This window comes from Rattus rattus, chromosome 14 (genome assembly GCF_011064425.1).
Source record: "Rattus rattus isolate New Zealand chromosome 14, Rrattus_CSIRO_v1, whole genome shotgun sequence".
Taxonomy (NCBI): domain Eukaryota; kingdom Metazoa; phylum Chordata; class Mammalia; order Rodentia; family Muridae; genus Rattus; species Rattus rattus.
The window spans coordinates 1868036-1891065 of NC_046167.1; the positions used below are offsets into that span (position 1 = coordinate 1868036).

The 23030-nt window shown below is 42.1% G+C and overlaps 1 protein-coding gene across 1 annotated transcript in view; it reads right to left on the reverse strand.

Annotated features, from left to right (window-relative positions):
- Positions 1–220: 220 nt before the first annotated feature.
- Positions 221–23030, reverse strand: part of Gad2 (glutamate decarboxylase 2) — a 67321-nt gene continuing 44511 nt past the window's right edge. Inside the window, exons 10-16 of the mRNA XM_032885304.1 lie at positions 22913–23029; positions 21524–21588; positions 17806–17884; positions 12499–12648; positions 8919–9026; positions 8518–8607; positions 221–3783 (exon numbers count right to left, since the gene is read on the reverse strand). Coding sequence (XP_032741195.1) covers positions 3610–3783; positions 8518–8607; positions 8919–9026; positions 12499–12648; positions 17806–17884; positions 21524–21588; positions 22913–23029 — 783 coding nt within the window. The 3' untranslated portion in view covers positions 221–3609. The remainder of the gene's footprint in view (positions 3784–8517; positions 8608–8918; positions 9027–12498; positions 12649–17805; positions 17885–21523; positions 21589–22912; position 23030) is intronic.

Genomic DNA, 23030 nt, shown 5'->3' on the forward strand with positions numbered 1-23030 from the left:
ACCAGAGTAAAGTTTGGAGACTACGTGGGACTTTGATATTTTGTTTTCCTCATTTTTAGGTGAAATTCTCATAATAAAATATTTTTAATTGGTCATTTCTGTCTAAAGAGGAAAGAAGGTGGTAGCAGAAGTAAGACCTGACGACAGGAAAGTCATTAAAAATTATAAATGACCTCCGCAACATGGCAGAGTGTGAAGTGAGCACGCGTAGCCTGACGTGTCTACATTTACACATTTATTTAGGTTTAGAGAGAAAACACAGGTAAAATACTTTGATCATACACAAGTTTATATTTGGTAGGAAGAACAGGTTGCCACGTTTGTAATTTTTTTTCTGTCTTTAGTTAATGGAGGGGTGCTGGGAAATGTTGACATTATTCAGAAATACCATTTGGCAACAAGATCTTGGCACACACAACTAATTAATACACAGTGTTTGCATTTAGCACTTGAAAACAGAAAAGCACGTGCAAGATGATACCTGGTTGGATGTTTTTGCTTCTTTGTCCTGTTACTATATTTACATCTGTGCATCCTTTGTCCATGTTCTGAGGAGCAGCACCTGCTCCAAGACCCTGCGGAATCAACACCTGCCCTGTGAACAGCCTGTGACATTCTATAATTGGTTTCTCTGGCCTCAGAGATGAAGCAGTGTTTACTTTGCATTTTGTGTGTGATCACACAGTTATCAAAGAGATTTCTTAGGGTGGGGCTTAGCTGAGGTTATGTTCTCTCTAAGAGCCGATGGAGAGGGCACACAGCCTGGGACCCAGTGAGAGGGTGAGGGAGAAGAGAGGCAAGGACAGGAATGGATGCGAATGTAGTTCTCATAATCTCAAAGTTCAAAGTTCAATACAGCTACCACATAGAAGAAGACACACTGATAATACATTGTGCAAGCTTTTACAGCAACACATGTTGATTTGCAACACCACACAATTCAATATAAAGTGCACAACCTCAATCTGAGGTGACAAGAGTACTAACGATGTACTAACAGCAACACACACACACACACACACACACACACACACACACACACACACGATTTTCTTTCCTCAAATCCTGTGACAGTACATGAAGTCTATACCACTTAGAAGTCTTAGATAAACACAAACTGCACTTTTTTCAAGTAGTTTAAATAATAAATGAAATATTGCTGTAATAAAAATGGCCATATCAATTCTGATTAAAGCTGAAACCAATGTTTTAAAATTAAAAAAGAAAAATAAAAGGTCACAGATAGAGACCTTTGGCACTGGGAATTTGGACCAATGTTCAATACAGTTTCCCTCCATTACTACTCCTTCTTCCCATCTTCCTTAGCGCTCTTTTGAGTGGATGGCAGAGCTACTGTAGAGGATCTACTAAAGCACTGGGACCTATTAGACATGCATGTACCTCCTTTTCTAGGATACAGTATGAAGAGATTTCCATGCCTGAGCAAGGTTCCTAGAAAATTTGTGGAAGAATCTGGAGAAGAAGGGGATCGGAGATTCAGTTCACTACCAAAAGCTACATGGACACAAGTTCTTTTTCAGTTCTATCATCTCATCAAACTGGAAGCCAGCTTGAGCTACCAAGTCTGTCCCCCAAGGCTAAGCTTTCCATCTAGTAGGACATTAGGCCCTATTGCCTTCTCTAAGTGGAACAGTGGGTTTGATATATGAAGGGAAGGGAGGTCTGTGGGCCTGAGGCTCAAGATGGATGAATAGCTGCATGTTTACTCTTGGTAACCAGTTTCTAGAAAGGAAAGTCATGCTTGCCCATTAGGGAGTGTACCAAAAGTGGTACTACTTCTTGAAACTCTGGTGCACAGGGAGTTTTCTTTTCCATGCTCCAGGGAATTCATTGGCTGTCTAGACAGCAAGGGCCTGGAGCTACATTCATACCGAGGATCAGTATGTCTGATCAAATAAAGTCTGGGGAAAAGTCATGAAGGTTTGTGGTAGGTAAGGAAGGACAGGTCCTTCTTTCTTCTGTTCCCTTAGTCTTTCTGAGTATCGAAATGCTCATCTATATGGAGTGGGAGAATGCTTCCAGACCCATACCTGCCTTATGCATGTAAAAGGCCATAGTTCTACCAGCACTTAGATCTGTTCATCTGTGACTTAAAGTTATCATGGGAGCTGTGGATGGCTCTCCATCCAGTTTACAGGGAAAGAAACTTACTTTCAAAGTGTTATTTTGAATTGTAGTGATCTCTGCATATTCTGGTCACTGTGGGTCTTTATGGGAGGCAGATAAAAGAAGTTCTTAGGCTATCTTGAAACTGCTTGCATGAGGAGCTCATTTCAGAAAAGGAAAAGAGCCACGTGGGATAGCAATTCACTATTGGGGTCTGGGCACGGGGTGTCTAGCAGGAGAGACTTTAAAGTGTGGCACGGAGAAGGAAACTGAACAAGAGAGCATCCGGGATGCAAATGACCCTTTACCCAGACAGTAGCAAAATGGCAGTTGGGAGGAAGCCATTTTTGTCACACAGAAGTCTCATCTCCCATGGCTGGGTTTAATATTCTGAGTGCCTAACACGTAAGGCGTGTGCTGCACACCCTGTGCTAGGGCTGATTAGGTTTTACTTTTATTTTTTTTTGTCTAATTAATCCAAATGATCTAATAAAAGAATATGATTTGAAAAGACACTTCAAGAACTAGTGTCAACCTCTGGTTGAAAGCAGGCTACATGGGAAGGAGAATGGACATGCTTGCCTGGATCTGGGTCCAAGCGGAGCTTGTCAGGCCTATAGACGGGGTCTTCTAGGGCCAACTAGTACAATGCCCAAACAGGAGGAACATCTTAATTGTTGATCTGGTCAATTGTTTTTAGAAGTTTCATTTTGAGATACTATCTTTAGGTTATGATAAACCACAGTACATACTAAAGTAAGTTGTTTCATTTTTAAAAGAATTTTGTGGGTTCTGTGTTAAAATTACCTTGCTAAAGTGTTTTACTGTGCCTCTATGAAAAGAAAAAGAGAGAGAAAAAAAATAAAGAAATAAATCTGGCTTAGGTTTCATATCTGCCCCTGAAGTTTGTATAACCCATATAAAATAAAATCTATATGTTACAAAATAGGATTTCTTTTAATATATATTTTTCTTTTTGTAAAATTATATGTATTTAAATACATTTGAAATGTTGCTCTAGGTAAATTAGAAATTTTTTTTTCTAATACTATGAAAAAGGCAAGAGTTTTTCTGGTCAGCGTACATTTTATATTTACTTTGTCCTTTTCATTGCACCCCAGAGAACCTTTTATGATTCAAGGGTGATTTGGCACTAATCAGCACTACTGCTCTGAAGTGAAAATAAGGTTGGATTAGCATACAATATTAAAAGGGAAGTATTTATAACAACTTTATACTTTCTCTTACTGATTAGAACATAGCCTTTTGTCACTAATTATTAGAGAGGTATTCTAAACTTAAGAAAGGATTTTTTAAAAGGAGCGATGTTTCCTGTTGGTTTTGATATTTTTAAACTGTACTCTACTGTGACACCACGATATAGAAATAGAATTACTCTGGAACAAACTACAAATACATTTACACAGTTTGTGACAACTTAGCTGTCTACCTAGAGAACTGAAAGTTTGATGAGCAAAGTGATTACAAATCTTGTCCCAGGCGTTCGATTTCTTCAATGAGGAAGTCAATGTCTTGGTGAGTTGCTGCAGGGTTTGAGATGACCATGCGGAAGAAGTTGACCTTATCTCCTAAAGGTTGGTAGCTGACCATTGTGGTCCCATACTCCATCATTCTGGCTTTAATCACTGGCGCCACCTGTGGGAGAGACCATGTTATGCAATGTTAATTAATTATTATTTTATTATGCAATGCACCCCAGAGCAAGTGATGTTTTTAGTTTTTAACTAAACAGGATCACAGTTTTCTCTTGAAGGAACTGCTTCAAGTTTTCAAGAGATCAGAGAATAAAAACAGCTTGAAATATTAAAACCCTAAGTGTAATAAGAGATGAACCACCTTGATGGTTTGTTAGTGTTTGCAGGGAATGGGTAGAATCTTGTCCCCAGGTTAAATGGTTTAGCAGTACTACACTGTAGAGAGTTTCACCCCAGAAAATGCAAAGCCATTGAAAGAAAGCAATGTTAATAACATTTTTACGAGGGGCAAGCCTCGGTATCAAGTGATGGGTAAAAGTAGCAGACAGAAAGGCTGGAGAGATATTTCAGTGGGTGAGTACACTTGCTTGAAAACATGAGAACCTGGGCTCCCCTAGCACCCAGGTAGCAAAGGCAGGAGCAGTTGTACATGGCTGTAACACCAAGGCTGTGGGGAGGAGACAGGCTGGTCCTGGAACTTAGGCCAGCCAGCCTCGCTGAAACGGTAAGTTTCAGGTTCCGCTTTGAGACCCTGTATCAAGTAAGGGCTGGAGAGATGGCTCAGCAGTTAAGAGTTCTTCCAGAGAACCTGGGTTCAATTCCCAAAACTCTAGGTCTGGGTGATTCAACACCCTCATTCAGACATACATGCAGGCAAACACCAATGTGAGTGAAATAAAAAAGGGCAGTTAAGAGTACTGACTGTTCCTCTAGAGGACCCGGGTTCAATTCCCAGCACCTACATGGCAGCTCACTCCTGTCTGTAACTCCATGGTGGCTCACACCTGTCTATAACTCCAGGTCCAGGGGATCCAACACCCTTGCATAGACATACATGCAGCCAAACATCAATGCACATAAATTTTTTAAAAGATTTATTTATCTTATGTATATGATCACGCTGTTACTGACACACCACAAGAGGGCATCAGATCCAATTACAGATGGTTGTGAACTATCATGTGATTGCTGGGAATTGAACCTATGACCTCTGGAAGAGCAACCAATGCTCTTAACCACTGACTCATCTCTCCAGCCCTACATTTAAAAAAATGTTTTTGAAAAAAGGGAACCATAAAAATTTTAAAAAGAAAAAAAAAAGAATGTCAGAGAGAAAGGGAGGACTGCCCAGTGCCTTCCTTTAGCCTCCCCTGAAATACGTACCCCCCACTAGCACACAACTGCACAAAAGAAACATTAGTAAACACACTTCTGTCAACTTTCTTGTGATCCTAAACTTTTCTAGTTTTTCCCATTCTCTTTTTACATGGTTTTCACTTAAATAAGTATTTTGAAAAAAATAAAACACGAGGCCTTAGTGATATGAAGACTTATCTAGGAGTAAATGGCTGATCCCACGAGACTTCATACACAGAGGGACATCTCAGACAAGATCACAATGCTTTTGCCACACTTCATTGCAGCTTCCTGGGTTCTCTTTGCTGCTTCAAACTAAGTTTGTGCTTTCCAGCTCAGCAAGTCGGCCCTTTGTCATCAGCTCCAGCAATTTATCTTCAACTGCTCACTAAAGCGAGTCTTCGACTCTGACAAGGGCCATTTATTAAATATCCTTTGAACCATCTTCATTTTTCGTCATTTCATGCCTAGTATCAGTCATATCGTGGCACGTCTCCCAGTCCACATCCTCGGTCCTCTGCAGGTTTCCCCCACAGTGCCACAACTGCAGTGAGCCCTTTCCTGCCCACCATCAACTGTCTTCTTCTGAGTGATAACTACAGGATCTTTCACTCTGAGCCTAACAACATCCTAACTTCTTAACTGGCCCTTTACCAATGAGCAGCTACATTTTCCCTTTCTACCCCATCTGTAAGCTGCTGGATGGTAGGCATGCTACCTTTTCATTCTATTGTTTTTTAACACGGTGCAGGAAACTGTAGAGGGCTTCCTGAATTCTAACAAGCCCCGCAGTAGCATGAGAAGAGCAGCTCGCCGAGATGAGACACACATTCCAGATCCTCATCTTCACATCCTCATGAAGGAGTGAATGATTCTACTCAGATGCATGATCTGTCCACATGAATTTGCCACTGGAGTTCGTATGTGCAGCATCTGATTTTTGGTGCTCACTACAAAGATGCAGCCAGAAGTGAGAAGCCAGAGAGGCTTTTTCCACTTGGGGTGTGAGATGTACGCAGTCATAGACTCAGTTGAAAATGGGGACCATCACTTGTATTCATAATTAAATAATTCATAATTCACCTCTTCATAATTAAACTGTGCATTTGTTTCCTCCCGAGGGGGCTGGCATTCATGAAATAACATGCAGTTATCTTAAAAATTATTTTCACTAGATGTTAAGAAGCTTTTGTGTTTAAATCTTAGAAATGTATGTCAAAATCTTGCCAAATGAGTTCTTTATTACTCCACGGAAGACTTTCAAAGTCTCCTCATGAATGAGGCCAAATTGTTTCTTTACCAATTTGCTATTAAACCCATCTTTGGCCTTTTGGAAAATCACCAATTAGTGGAGGACTATAAAAGCTGTTAAAATAGATACAGGTAATGGTCAGTGAATTGCTGGGCGTGGTGGGACACACCCTGAATCTAAGGATTTAGTGGGCAGAGTCAGGAGGATCTCTTGTGAGTTCTAGGCCAGCTGGGCTACACAGTGAGCTCGAGGCCAGCGTCTGAGGCAACCAGAAATGCACCTACCAGATCCTCATCTTCACATCCTCATGAAGGAGTGAATGATTCTATTAGTCACAACTGCTTCTGTTGTCTAGATATTTGTCCCCTTCCAGTGAACTCTTGGGAAAGGCTCATCAAACTTGGCAAATGTTCTTTTTCCCTTATGCAAGAAAGTATGTGAGAAGCACCTTCTATTGTCTGAATACTGTGTCCCCTCAAATTTCTCTCTTGCAATCATAACCCTCAAGGAGATGGGGTACCTTGGGAATCTCTGTCTTGTTAACACCCCAGAGAAGGTACAGGGAAAAGGGCCGCTGATGGACCAGGAAGAGGGCTATTGGCTGATAGGAATCTGCTGGTTTCTTCACCTCAGATTTCCCAGCCCCAGAACTATAAGGAATCAATTTCTGCTGCTCATAACCCACCTAAGCTGTAGCAATGCATTGTCCTGCAAGCCCCAATGCCACTCTTTTGGTGGCTTTCGAATACTACAGCTCTGAACTAGGCAAATTCTTGGCCTCGTCTTATTTAAAATTTAACTTTGTTCTCTTTCCAGCATGCGGCCGCACACATACATATATGCACGCACATGTGCATTTGCAGATTTACCTGAACAGGTACCTTCATATACAACATACACTGACAAATTAAAAAAAATAAAAAAGACTCTACCACATATGAGTTTCATCCTGCTGAAGAATGTGGTCCCAGATTGTTAAAGGGCAGATAATAATATTTTAAAAAGTTTCCTGAGGGGTTTTCATCTGCATCGGTGGTTCTCAACCTGTGGGTCGTGGCCCCTTTGGAGTCACATATTAGGTACCCTGCCTATCACATATTTACATTGAAATTCATCAGTAGCAAAATTATAGTTATGAAGTAGCAATGAAAAATTTTACGGTTGGGGGTCACCACAACATAAGGAACTGTATTAAAGGGTTGAAGCATTAGGAAGGTTGAGAACCACTGCTCTTAACAGGAATCCTTTACTTCCCTTTATGTAGAAGGGAATACATTTATTCCAGAAGGTCAATGAGGTAAGGCAAGACTCTCAGCAGTAGAAAATACATGCCTGACTAACCTGGCTATGCCTCCAGCCTCCTTGAATCACTGAAACAAAGCCTACAACAACTAACCTTCTGAGGTTTATGTATAAATGATGGATGGCCCTAGCCTCCCATTCCTACGGCGCTGTGAGAAATAGACTCTGGCGTCCTCTCCCTTTGGTGTGCACCATAAAGCAAACTTCATCCATGTGTAAGTGTTGGGAGCACACAGAGATTAAAGATCAAAAACCTGCACCTTTCTAACCAGAGTCAATCTTACTGTGCAATTTGGAGAACATTACATTTTCCCAGGTCATTCAATAAAATGGGAGAGCAACAGTGCTCGGCTACATCAACTCACATGAGCTGCTATGAGACTTTAAGTGGCCTAAAACCTGGTGACTGTGAAGCCTGGGGCACATAGTACACCCTATAAACGGGAGCTGTTAAGATTATTGCTCCTTCTACTGGGTAGCCTGGATCTTGGTATCTCAAAAGGGTCTTTTTCTTATCTTTTATTTTGCTTCCTTATCTTTTCTCTTCCTTCCTTCCTTCCTTCCTTCCTTCCTTCCTTCCTTCCTTCCTTCCTTCCTTCTTCCTTCTTTCCTTCCTTCCTTCCTTTCTCTCCTTTCTTTTTCTCTTTTTCTTTTGGCTGAACCTTTCTCATACTTGAAGTTTCTTTTGTATTTATAACTGAGTATCCATTTCCCTTAAAAAACCAGTGACCTTCAAGGACAGTTTGTGGTGCTTTCTGAATGTCAGTAAAGATTGTCACCCAATCAATTATTTTAAGGCATCATAAACTCTCTCTCTAGGAACAAGCAAATGGAATTGTGAAAAGTCAGGGAATGATGGCTTTGTACATCCGGGCTCTGTGAGAGCTCATGGAGGAGACGGGTCCAGGCTACAGCTGAATTCCCTACAAAGATGTTGCATGTCATAGAGAAGACACATGGGGCAAAGGAACACTCAGGGTCTACCTTTGAGAGGCGGCTCATTCTCTCTTCATTGTCTTCTAGAACGCGCAAACTAGGAGGTACAAACCAGAAGCAGACATTTGTGTGCTGAGGCTAAAAAAGAAGAAAATAGGATTCAGACATGGTCTAAAATTCCAAGTATGGTTCAACTGTATTGATTCTTCAGGTTCAGAAGAAAGTCCCTGTATTTGAATGAATAATTGCCTTTGGACCTCTCCCTTTCACATTCTTCAGAGCTGAGAGTCCAGTCTTTACTCCAGGTCGAAGGAGCCATCCCACCCCTATTGTTTCCCCTTGTAATGATCCCACTTAGCCAGAAAGCACATTTCTGACGTCAGAAAACGCCAGGGGTAAAGCCTGCAATTGAAGCCGCTCATGGTGACTGTTGAAATGTGAGCACATACCTTCCCGTCGAACACCATTTCATATCCTTCTCGGTTTTTAATGATATTGTATAAATACTCTGCCAGCTCCAAACACTTATCAATGTGGGCTTCAAATCCAGTAGTCCCCTACAAAAGAGAAGAAGGAAAAGGCATTAGGCAGACCAAGCGAGTGGGTAGCTCTCAGAAACGAGGGAACAACATGAATCCCCTGGGGATTGGCAGTTATTCATTCTGCCATTCCCAGCCCTGCCACTTTGACACGCCTTAGACAAAGCTGCTTCAGAGGCTTTTCTGGTGATTACCCTCCTTTAATTCTCCCCCCAAAGTGTGTTTGTTCCTTTTCATTAATAGGCCCCACAGTTGACTCCTTTTGTTCCCGGGGCTTAATTCCCCAGGCAATTATTTTGATTACTCAGGGGGAAAATTTGCCTCTGCAGCTCATAGATGCAATCATGGAAGTCATTAATAACAGAAGGGCTTGGCTAGTCTTTTCCAGCAGATAAGAAGCCTTGTCAGGGGTTTCCCCCCATCCCCCCATGCCTGCTTGGCCCTTACTCATGATGTAAATTATCCATCCCCAAACTCCCTCTATGCCTCAGCAAGAACAAACAGTCACTTGCTGAGCGTCAGTTGATCAGACAAATGACTCTCAGGAAGGCTGTCCTTGTGCCTAGCTTTTTGGTGTCTTCCTCGGTAGTGACGCATGCAGCAGCAGAGCAATAAGCTATTAGCAGCTTTTATTTCTCAGTTCTGGAAACCTTGCATCTGGCCTTACAAAAAACAGTACAACTGCCTTAAACCAGAGCTACCTAACCAATGTCTGGGCACACTAGGGAGCCGATTTCCAAAATGCCTTTCCTCTGCCAGTTTCTGTATTTGCTAAGTGCAAATGGAAATCCCATGAAAACAGTTAATGCTCCTGGATCTGGTACATAACCTAATCCAGCGTGGAACTCAGAGGAAGCAACTGTAAGTATAGAGTTAAGATGGGCGGGTCAATCATTGTCCCAAAGGAAGACCCAATCCAGTCTACATAAAGCATGCTTCAGGATAAACTTTATTGAAGAAATGAGATGGGTTCAGAAGATGTTGCCCCTGCAGTGGAGTTCTCCTCTGTCTACTCTTCCTCATTATTCTTTTTTAGATGAAGTCCTAATTCTCGTAGGGATAAAAGAAAGATCACCAGGCACCCAGTGAGCTAAGGCAAGAGGATTGCTGGGAGTTTGAGACCAGCCTGCCTTCAGAATAGGATATTGTCTCAAAACCATGTAACCATTGTAGCCAAATTTTCTATGGTTGTTCCAGCAGGGAAAGTTTGATTCCTGTGACAAGCATGTCAAAGGAGCTTTTGATGGGATAATTATCCTCACTTCTGGTCTATGTTGAAAGATTGTGCTTAGTATTCTGAGAACTATTTTCATAGTTGAGACAAAAATGAATCTTTAAGTTGGAAGCCAAATGGGAAATTGTTCCACTTGGATGTCCAGCCTTTTGAAGCTTTGTGTAACAAATCAAGAAATACTCTTAAATACTGCAGCCTGGCCTTCCTCTTTTCCCTTCTCTGAAGTCTTTTATTTCAGGACAGGAAAAGCTGGCTCCTTAACCTTCATCAGGGGTGACCTGCTCCTGGTGTTTGAGAGAAGAGAGAGAGAGAGAGAGAGAGAGAGAGAGAGAGAGAGAGAGAGAGAGAGAGAGAGAGAGAGAGCCGCTTCCACTCTATGTAGAGATACGTCTTAACTTAGTATTTGACAATTCATCAGGGAAATGAACCTAGTAATTGTAAAGGCTGGTTGGGAACCCACCACACTATATGACCTTGATGTTGTGACCAGATGACCAAGTCTTATGCTGAGGAGTGGGGGCTGCTTACATGTTTTCAGCAGACTTAACTTTTGCTTTGTTTTCTTTCTTTCTTTGTAAGACAGGATCTTCTTATGTATACCTTTGTCTGGCTTCTGACTTGCTATACAGACCAGGCTAGTCACAAACTTACAATGAATGACCCTTCTACTCCCAAGTGCTAGAATTACAAGCATACCCTTTCAAGGGTGATTGGGGGCCAGGAGACATGCTGTAAAGGTCAAAGGGATAGGGGCCCAGTATATACCACTCTTCCGAGGCTTCCCAGAAGCAGTGGTGACACTTCCAAACGCTTGAGAAAACTCACTGGGGTAAATATTATATAGGAGACTGCCAGAGGATATGCTATTCCCAGGAGCCATCTCGGAGTTCTTCCCACTTAAGCTTGTCTCTGTCTAGAATAGGCTTAAAGAAGATTCCACAAAACACTTGTGGCTTATATGTTTCTCTGTCAGTGAAAATTTTCCTCTTTTCTTTTTGGCCATCTCACATGTATCTGACCTGTATAAGGCCACTCCCTCTACTTGAAAAACTTCCTAAAACAGTCTGTGGAGTTTGTTCCTGAGGACACAGTTTGTACCTCTTTACAAAGGCCTTTGCTTGCCTTCTTCCTGGAATCCCTTACATGTCTGCTCATAAGTTGCTTACTTCATTCTGTGGGACTGAGCCTGTTGCCCACGTGTAGGCAGTGAAAACAGAGTCAGATGTGTAGTGGCCTCTTGACCAAACACACAGGAAGGGTATCCCTGCATCCCCTTCAGTTACCCCTTGCTTGTTTTCCTTTGCTTTCCTTGGTATAGTATTTTTCAGTTAGGTTCTGTAGTATACATAGGCAGCTCTTGCCATTGTTTGATTTTGCGATTTGTAAACTGAGACTCTAGTCAAAATTAAACCATGTACCTTACAAAGCAACACCCCCAACACACACAAAAAACCCCCATATGAACCCCCCCAACACACACATATGAAAGTGGAATTTGGGCTTGAGATTTGTGTGTCGGAGGGATAACTCAAAGGATGGAGGGAAAATATGACTAGAATAGATTATATACATGCATAAAGCAGTCCAAGAATAAACTAATAAAACATAGCCTCTGACCTATGCAGCCTCCTTACATTTAACATAACTGTCAGCCTCCAGAAGGTTGCAAAGAGGCCTCACCTGTATTGTACACCAATAGCTACAGAAATGACCTCTCTGGTGGAAGAAGGATCACCACCCAGGTAAAATTAGAAGTATGCAGGACCCCATACAAAAGACTGGGGACTTCTGGAGTTTTGAAAATTATTTTCTCATTATAAGTCATCTCCTGGAGTGGTCATGAAAATAAGTGGCCATGGTAATAAGTGGCCGTGGTAGGTGTTTTCATTCTAAAACATACTAACCTACTCAGGCAATCAGCCATCAAGACAGATCATCAACCAAGATGGAGAAGGGGTGCAGAAAAGAAACCAAATAATGAGAATGACAACAGTAAGAGGTGCTTCTTAAAAAGAATCAAGGTGTTCTGTTAGATGCATCAAAATGGGTCTTTGAGTTGAGGGATCTTTAGAAACCCAGGATGTGAGAGGAGACAAACAGTGGGTGTAATCATGCTCTTGCCCATGGAGAATGCATTCATGCAGACACAGGTTAAAAAGAATTCCGAGTAACTTTTCATTTAGCGATCATGCTTTTAAAACTTTGTCAGATAGGTTTTCTTTTATTTTAGTTATCACTCAGCTGGCCTGGCCTCACCTTTGCTCTCCACATGAGCCATAACTTAAAGACATCGACGTGGCGTCCACACTGCAAGGCCTTGTCTCCCGTGTCATAGGACAGGTCATAGTGCTTATCTTGCTGAAAGAGGTAGGAAGCATGCATCTGGTTGCAGCTCTGCATCAGTCCCTACAGAAGCAAAGAGAAAATTCAGGACACTGTCTTTAGCACTGAACTGTGCGTAATTGTTAAGAAAGAAAAGTCATAGAGCCAAATGTTCTCGTATCTTTTGGAAGAAGAATACAGCAAGAATTAAATAGAAAACTGACTGGGTAAGACTGCCTAGGCAGACATCATGGGTTGATTCTGTGGGATGAAGGCTCAGGTGGGATGCTATCAGAAGTTAACAGGGACACACGTGTGTGTGTATACACACACACACACACACACACACACACACACACACACATATGTAGATAAATAGAATTCACAGTGTGATGCTCATTTTCTGGGAGATCATCTTGGTCTAGTTTTGTTGTAGTTAAAATATTTCAGAAACCTAATACAGGGGGCAGGGATAGAAGTAGGAGGATTGCTGCAAGGTTTGAGGTCATCTTGGTCTACACAGTGAGTTCCAGGACAGCCAACGTTACATAGCAAGATTGCCCTTTTAAAGAAGGAAGGAAGACAGAGGAAAAGAAGGGGAGGAAGAGGCTTCAGAAACTTGTATGTTCTTTGGCTTTTAAGATTTATTTTATGTGTGTGGGCAGGCTGCCTGCATGTATGCCTGTCCACTTGCATGTATGTCTGTCCTCCATGTGTATTAGTGTCCAAAGAAGCCAGAAATGGATATTAGATTCCTGGGAACTGGGGTAACGAATGATTATTTGCTGCCATGTGGGTGCTGGGAATCAAACACGGCTCCTCTGAATGATTAGCCAGTGTGCTTAACCTTTGTCTAATCTCTGCAGCTCCAACTGGTTCTTCGAGTGCAGTTACTGCGGTTCTTCTAGTATTTTCTCTCCCTGTAGTGATGAAACGTTGAGCTATTCAATAGCTCACTGCTCCTATTTTTACACAATAGAACGTATCAAAAGCTGCTGCAATCCTGAGTTGAACCTACATGAGCAACCTTTCCCATCTCCTGCTCCTCTCCCAAGGGTCAGGCTTAGGGATTACATTTTCATATTTCGTTGCTTATGGCAGTTGCAAAGAAGAGTTTCCTGTCAGTGATCACGAATTTGCCCAAGCACCATAACCCTCTTCTAGAAATAGGCAGCGAAGTGATTGTTCCAAAGAACGGCAAATGACTCATGCTTCTGACTACAATAGCATCGCCGGTCTCTTACTGGAAACCCCACTACGATTCAATTTATCACATCTGCTGGAAGCTTCTGATTCTTCTGTCAGCCTCTGTGTAATTGTGATTTCATAAAAGCTTTGGCATTTGGTTTTCTTTCTCTTGTGACTCATGACAAGAGAAGAAAAGACCAAAATGTGATCGCTGAGCTGGAGAAGAATCAAGGACCTTTTAAAAAAGTTATTCAAACTGAAATGCAGAGCCATACAGACAGAGTGCTTGGTAGACAATAGAATCGACTCCACTTTCAGGTTGGGCTTCAGGTTTGAAAATAAGACAAAAATATAATGTGTTCATATTAGAGCAAGAGGAAGGCATTGCATTTGAAAAAGAAAATCCCCTTAAAGACCCATAAGATGTAGTATAGCAGGGGCTTCTATTTTGTTTCACGCTCACAAAAACTTTATATGGGTTTTTCCTTGTCATCAAGAGCTCAAAAATAGTTGTGATCAGTACTAAATGAAAGAATGGAGGAAATTATGGGATGGTGAGTGGGTCAGAACAGCTCCAACTAAAATAGACAGATGAGCTTGCAGCCCTCAATGTTCGTGACTGACACTGGAAGGACCAGGCTTACAATGGGAGTAAGCAGTGATCTAGGTTGGTACACACAGGCTTTCATGAAGTAATGTCCTGGTTCTGAGCAAAGAAACCATCAAAGACCACTGTTTTCCAAATGAGTCTAAATACAAGGGTGCTGCTCAAAAGGGAAGTCTCAGGTTCAAATAGACTTCAGAACACATATATTTAAGCATGCGTTGTTTAGATATTATAACATATAACAGAATATTACAGGCTTCAACAATCCCTTGGAATGCTAGGATTTGTTTTAAATTCTCATCAATATATCTCAACCTTTTTAAAACTGAAGATTTTTTTCTCACTACAGAATATTTACTGCAATTTTATGCAATGCCATCATTCATTATATTCCAAAGGTGGGGTGTGTATGTGGTCAGAACATCATATGCTATTGGATTTGAGGGAGAGCTTAGAGTTAACCTGCTTCTTTCTTGTCTTTATTTTTAATTATATATATCAGTGTGTGAGCTGGTTAGTTTTTTTTATCAACTTAACACATGCTAGAGTCTGAGAAAACACCTCAATTAAGAAACACGCCTCCATCAGATTGTCCTGTGAAAGTCTTTGGGGCATTGTCTTTACTAATGATCCATAGGGGAGGGCCCAGCACAATGAGGGAGGTGCCACCCTGGGCAGGTGGTCCTAGGTTGTGTGAAAAGGTAAATGGAGAGCCATGTAGAACACCTCCCACGGTGGGCTGGGCTTGCCCACATCAATCAATTGTAGACGCTTATATCTTACAAGTCACAAGTTTCACTTGATGAGGTTTCATGTATGATTTGGCATCAAGAGATGTGCGACAATGCAGAGAGGGTTCTAACCAGTGGCAAGTAGAGACACCCACTTTCTTGTGTTGAATTTATACTTCTTTGGTGTTTTTTTTGAATGGCATTTGGTTTGCTTTTATCGACCCTGCATACTGCATATTGAAGTCCCACGCCCTTTACACAGGTCTTTGCAGTAAGTGAAATGAGCCTGTCTCCTCAAGCTCAAGCCTGGCCTGGTCTGTGTCAGTCTGTCTTCCTTTGATGTAGCCTTTCCTTGCTGTGCCCATTCTTCCCTTTGGAACAGAAATACTCTGTGCCATTGTAGGACTTTTGTTTTTTTCAGAGGCTCACAGTTGAAAGACAGCTTTGAGTCACTGAAGAGACTTTGAGACAATGTTGAAACTGTTGGGTTACAGTGAGTTTTGAACTGTCTGCCCTTTGTGTCGGAAGATAGCCCTGAGTGTATGGAGGCCAGGGAGAGAACGCTATGGCTTGAATATGAAACATCCCTCCGTAGGCACATGATTGAAACCTTGGATCTCTGGATGGTAGTGCTGTTTTCGGAGACTGCAAACTTCGGGAAGAAATAGCTCACTTGCGGTGGGTCTGGAGGGTTATAGCCTAGCCCCACTTCTGCTTGTGAATTTGTGTACTGCAGAGACTGGAAGCAATGAGATATCCCAGCCACATGCCATATGTCCCCTGCCGATGTACCTTCCTCATCAGGATGGACTATCATCCCACACTGTGAGCCAAAGTAAACCCTCCCTCCTTTAAATGGCTCCCTATCAAGTATTTGGTCACAGCAATGAGAAAAACAATTAATAGTAATCCTTTCAGATGAGACTAGCTGTTCTAGTCTATAAAACATCCTGTATCTGATTCAGTCTGCCTTCTCCCTTCCTCTCATCTGAAGCAGAGAGATGCCCCGATGTCCCAAAGTGTCAAGGCATATTTTGGAAGGGAATGGGTTAGGTGCCAAATGCAAGGCTCTATCCTAGGTAGCATCAAGTTGTCAGGTCTTTCTTTCCAATGCAGGAATCTAATCAGATCCAGACTGGCCTGTTTTCATCTGACTTGCAGTTCTCTTTCCGTCTTGCTGTGACAGAATGCAAACCAGTACCAAGTGTCTGGCTGAGACCTAAGTAACAAAGATTTATTCTTTCAAGCAGTGGGGTTGAGCTTTACATGGACTCTGGTAGACGATGACAAAGTAACTGAGTATCTTTTTGAAAACCAGTCTCAAGGGATTATTTTACAGTGTGTTTCTCTCAATTTTGTAGGGCATTTTGTCTTTAATTTGTGTCCAGATTTTAATTTATTTGATGAAGACACAGAAGGCATGCTGCTTAAATTAGTAGCTGTGAAGAAGAGTGAAAGATGAAAGAAATAGCCATGCCCTTTGACTCAGAAATCCTTTTAAAGGGATGATTAATTGGAAAAGTGATAGAGATACATGCCTACGGATTTTATCAAGTGACCAGGTATTATGTGATAGAATATTCAAGGACCATTAAATAACATTTTGAAATAATCGTGTTCGTCTTAGGATGTTAAGTATAGAATGCTTGTATGTACCATACACAATAACAATTTTATTTTGAATATACAAAAATGAATGTATATATAACATACACATTCCCATAAAATTGTGGGAGAATATATTTAAAGACAGTAATGATATTTACCTCTAAATAACAGGATTTTGCGTGAGTCTAAATTTACCTGTATTTCCTGAAAGAAGTGAAATACTATTAAAGCAAGTAAAGTTAAATATTTAAAAGTCATGATACTAAAATGTAGTGTCATGATTTTAACATGATAAAATCTAATTAGGGTAAACTGAAGCTCCTTGGTTTAGTCTTTTCTTTCACTTGCTTGGTTTTGTTGTTTGTTTCTAGGCAGGGCTGGCTCTGTAGCCTAGGCTGGACTTGAACCATAGCAATGCTACTTCAGGCTCCTTAGTGCTGGGATGACAAGTGTGAACCCCATATTTGGCTCCTTGCTTGGCTTTTGTTAACAATATAACAATGACTGTAAGGGGAGGACCATGACGACATCCAGGGATCATGAAGGGAGAGGTAGCAATGTTGGCCAACAGTGAGACTCTATTGCAAACATCTAAGTATTCTGAATAAAAGTGGTCATCACTTATTCTCATTGTGGTAAATACATATGCAGATAGATTAAGTTTACATCCTGAATATGACATTCAAATTTAAATATGAGATATAAAATATACACATGCATATACATCCATGCATATATATGTAAATCCTAACACTAACTTTAATCCTTCATAATGTGTACATTATCTATAGTAAAAAACTTCTCTTATTTTTGAAAACAAACTGTAGATTTAATTTTCTGAAAGGGGAACATAGAAGGTCTCTGTATTGGAGGTCTGAGCTGAGGAAAGGAGTTTGAAGAGAACATGCAGATGAAGTCAAGGTCTCAGTTCTGAAGGCTGAGAGTTCAGTCTTTTTCTCCCCTCTAGGCATTTGATCCTTTCCCCCCAAAGAGAGATCAGCAGGGCTCCCTGTAGGAAGCTTGAGCACCTGGACCTCAGCAGAGAACACCAACTGCATGAGGAGTTAGATCTGCCCCACAACTGGCCCCAGATCAGTAAACGCTTACCTCCTCTCTGACCAGGAGAGCCGAACATTGCAAGGGGACACCCATCATCTTGTGGGGATTCCATGTCACAGAGTTGGCCCTAAAAGACAATCACATGAGAGGGTGGCATCCCACATCGGGCTCAGATTACTGAGGTTCTGCCCCTCAGAGCTTCCAGTTTGCTGTCCTTTTCCCACGCTCCGGATGACATCCCATTTCCAGAACACAGCCTTCCACAGAATGGGATGGTGAACAATGCTTCACTCCCTTCTCAGCACCTCCAGTGAAAGCATATGTCTGCCTAAGGGCGGTCTTAGGGCCCTTAGTTAGCCGGGTAACAACAATTCAGGGTCCTGCCTTTAGCCACGATTAACCAGAGCACTGAGTAACCCTTGAGCTGCTGTTGTCCCTGTTTCTTACTTTGTCACAGTGGCCTGCATGAGGAAACATTACTCCATTGATTGTCCTTTCTTTGATGGCATTTGTCCTCCTCGTGTGTCCCATACCCTCCTTACAGCAGAATTTCCAATAAAGCTTGTCCTCATTCTTATGCATCACTATTCAGTGACTACACTACATTATGACCATGGGTCATATTTCTTTACTAGTAATTACAATTAGCTTAATCTGGATAGTCTTAACTGATCCCCACCCCCATCCTTGGCATTGGAATTATTTTACAGTTTTGTTTATAGTCTCGGTCTCTCTTATTCCTAAATTGTCAGCACCCCGTTCCCCTAAAGCTCAAATTCCAAGCCACTGCATATGACTAATGATGCCCCAGGGTGGCCTGTGTTCACTCAGCCTATGTTCCTTCCCTTCCTTTACCATCTCGATCACACAGATTGCTTTTTGGTCTCTGAATGGTCTACTCTGCTCTTGAGCCTGTCCTGCTACTTCCTCTTCTTGGCTTCACTTGGTTAAATTTTATTTGTCCCTAGATCCTGATTCTGAAAGTGTCATTGCAGCCCTACTCATGTTCCTTTAACATCTCCCCCTCACTCCCACTGTGCTACTCCAACCTCTCCCTTCAGTGCCCAGAGAAAGCAACTGTTTCCACAAGAATTCCACATTCATCAAGCAAGCTCAATGCTTACCATGATGCTTTGTATAAAGAACCCATGGGAGGAAGGAAGGCAGTGGAACAGCCCATAGCAACTGTCCACAGTGTCCTAGCTTGCTGCTCCCTTAACTCTCCAATGAAGGTGTGAGAGCTTTGGGAAGAAATGATGAATGATGGTACTTATTGTACCTGAGATCTTATTTAAGTCAATGAACAGCTCAGGGGGGTCCATGGCATCTGGACAGCATCACTGATGACTTATATTTGTGGAAAATATTCTGCCAACTCCATGGACAGGATTTCTGACTTTCTACCATTTTTCTGTCCTACCTCTGCATGGAAGGCCACAAACATATCCTACCCTCTAATCAAACAGAGCTCAACTTTTTTCAAGGACATTTACCAAACATCTTTTCTCTCCAGAGGGAATGCCCTTCTTTTATTTCTGCCCCTCACTGGATGATGCTAAGCTCCAGAGCTGATGCCTGGCACATGTTGCCTGGAATGAGGGGATCTAGGAAGGACCATTTCCTCCTCCATCTTCCTTATCAGCATGTTTGCCTTGGCTCTCAAGCGGGATCAAAGGCAATTGATGCTGCTGCTTCTGTTTTACTACAACTCTCATAGAGTCATTAAGTTCCCTGGAGGAAGGGACTAGAGAGTTGGTTTACAATGTCCGACTTGCTCTGGAGTACTTAGGCTCTAGGACTTCTTGGCTACACTGGCGGCAGGAAAGGCAGTGCTAGCAAGAGAGTCATCTGAAGAATTTGGTTTGTTCCCAAACAGGTTGCTGGATAGTGCTTTGCCATTACACTGTGAATGTCACTGAGGAATGCCCGAAACCACAGAGAAGCAATGGATCATGGATACCTTTCCTCTGGAGTGTGCATAAGCATTAGCTTGTGATACTTAGAGAAAATTTATTTCTCCAATGTAGGCACATTTCTTTCCTAAAATTAAGCCCACATATAGTTGTGCTCCAGCAATTTCCAACAGTTCTGTGATCTCGTTCACCAAAGAGAGTGTACTGCGTGCTAAGAAACTCTAGGACGGTTACCATCTGCTTCATGTGCTCAGAGCACGACATGGCAGTGTCCTTATTTCTGAGTATTCCATCCTTGGCTATTGCCTGGTTATAATTTAGTTATAACCTGGGTTTGAGAATTGTGGCAACAAGAACACAAAGGACTTCGTGTTCCAAGATGAATACTCTGAGCTTTTCTCTCAAATAATAGTCTTCCATACAAAAGCGTGTGGGTGTTTGTTTTTCTGAGTCTCCAGGTAGGCAATTTAGCGAGCTTTCAAGTGATGGTGGTGGTGGGGTGCTCCATGGTTCTTTGCACTTGCAGCGTGAGGAAGCATTAAAGATAGCATAAGCGCTTCTACTTTCTGTCAGTCAGAAACAACAGAGAATAGAAGGTATTGTGCACTGGCCACTTCTGAAAGCACGTGAGTTCAATTCTGGATAGGCAAGTATGGTCCTTAGTCAAACTAAGGTGGCAGCACACCTGCCCTCCTCTCCCCTCACCCCTGAGCCTTGGAGTCAGAAAAAGAATAGTGCTAGTGATTTAACCCTGCTGTGTTTCAAAAGCCAGGGCTCCTGGCAGCAGACTCAGGAACAGTTTTCTCACGGCATGGGCTTGGCTGCTCTGTCCTGACTTTTCCCCGGGGTTATTTCTGCTAATTCAACAGGACACTCCTGGCTTGATTCTCAGCCTCCTCCTCTCCCACGTCAATGCTCATAGGTTCTGTGCAGGCCTGTGAGCAGGCTGTGTATCACACAGATCCTCTCTGTCTGGCCTCTCTGTGTGCTAACAGATGCTCTCAAGCTCCCGAAGCCTCTTGTCCAGTCCTGAAATGGAACTTGTGCCAAGATGTCCAGGGGCAGAGCCAGGGTGAAGCTTTTCCTGGGCAGTATCTGACTGCTTGGCAGGGCACAGTAGGCAGTTGGCAGCCTCTGATGAATTAAGGCTTTCTCTGTTGTCTGGAGTGTCAGAGCTCACAACTGTAGCTGACCTGGTTGCTGGGTTGTGATGGGAAAACTGGTTGCCCTTTACATGTGTGGCAGAAGCACAGCCCGAGGCCATATTTTGTAGGCTGCATTTCCCCCCTTGGACCTCAATGTGTTTTATGCTAATCAAGTATTACTTTGTGTTCTGCAGCCTTTCTCAATGATCTGGTGCACCAGCCCCAAATAAAAACTACTTACTGCATCAATCGGAGCTATGTCAGAAAAGGGTCATGGTGGAATGAAGCCAGGAGAATGAAGTCACCAGCATGACTTCTACTCGGCTGGCTAGGTCTAATCCCAAAGGTAACTTCCAGCATTACAAACGACAAGGTGCTTTCCTATTTTGATAAACTATGTATTACTTTCCTTAAAGCCATGAGTACTATTCTTACGGTAACATGAGAGTGATATATTATCTCTCTAGAAACATGTGGACATCCTGTAGGTTTGATTCAAAGTTGGAAGGCATGAACGCTAGAGACAAACTCCATTTTTGAAAGACATTCTCCTCAGGTTACTCTTTTTTGCACTTAGGCATAGGCAAGGCTCCTAAGTACAGGCAGAGTGGGCTTGCTGGCATTCTAAGACTTCCTTAGAAGTTGAGTGCCATTTTCTTCTGTGTAACTTTTAACACTCTACATTACACACTAGAAAATTTCACATACCTCTCCACACCGCTCAGCTTCCACTTGTGTTTCCGGGACATCAGTAACCCTCCACCCCAAGCAGCCTGAAAAGGCAAAACAGATGAGAAAGGATGTAGCACCTTTCAATGGCCATTCTATAAAAATGACCTGCATAGTTCCATGTTGAATAATGGAGTGGGAATAGACCACCTCCTCCTCATGTGAGGGCCTTAAATTTCAAGGTTGAGGTTTCCGGCTCTATCTTACATTTGTATATTATTTCTTTATAATTATGGAACCAAATTATGGAACACATTTCTCTAGTCTGCATGAGCTGGAGAAAGATAGACTTCCCATCCCTTGTTGTGGTTTGAAAGTTGTTCCTTTGGATGCCCCATGCTCTAGAACAAGAAAGCCTATGGTTGCTACAGTTGGAGTAGAAAAAGTGGGGTGGGGAATCATTAAACAGGTCCCATGTTGAATGCCAGAATGACCCTTGCTAATGCTAATGCTATCTGCAGTTTTAGATTACAACAGCATAAAGAGTTTGCACCTAGTTGTGTTACAACTTATCAGTTCCTTAAAAGGAGAAGATATTGCAACAACACAACAACAACAACAACAACAACAACAACAACAACAACAGATCAGCTGAGTTAAACCTTGTGGTTAGTTGGTGATGGTTTGTAACTGGCTGTTTATCACAAACGTTTTATCTCATCGTGGATCGTTAGCAAGCACTTTGCAGATGGCAACTGGTCTTCAAGCCACACCAAGTAACATGCACAATTAAAATTCCTCCAGTCTTGTAAAAATAGACTTATTTTATTGAAAATGGTGGTGTACTTCCTTCTTCTTTTGGTGCCTTATGTTAAAATATCTCAAATATAGTTCAGCTTCTTAGTTCACCAAGCTAACATATTGGAGACTTTGTCATCCACATTTCCTAATTTTAAGTCATCAAGCCCACTTTTCCCACTGAATACGTGATTTTCTAACTTGAAGTTGAATTTAATAACCCTATGGGTTTTTGTTACAAATGTAAATTCTGACGCTATCTACAAGGGAGACTATATATGTATAACCAGGTGTGTGGGTGACTTTTATCCAGGTATATTATAGATCAGCAAATTGAGAACCAAGCATTCAGCTCAAGTCCTGGCCATGTGGAGAATATTTTCATGTTGGGAACCTTAATGCAAAATCAATCTTGAGCTATTTCCAGCCAATATTACACACTGTGTAAGTTCTGTGCCTCTGAAATCTTTAAAAGGTGAGATGCCACCATTCTAAACGAGAGAGAGAGAGAGAGAGAGAGAGAGAGAGAGAGAGAGAGAGAGAGAGAGAGAGAGAGAGCAAACTGTATATGATGAGTTTGATCTAAATAACACACAAAGGTGTTCACGGGTAGTTGCAGAGGGTACTCACATCCACATGCATCCAGATCTTATATTTTTTGCAGATGTCAGCTACAGCCAAGAGAGGATCAAAAGCCCCGTACACAGTGGTTCCAGCTGTGGCACTCACCAGGAAAGGAACAAATCCC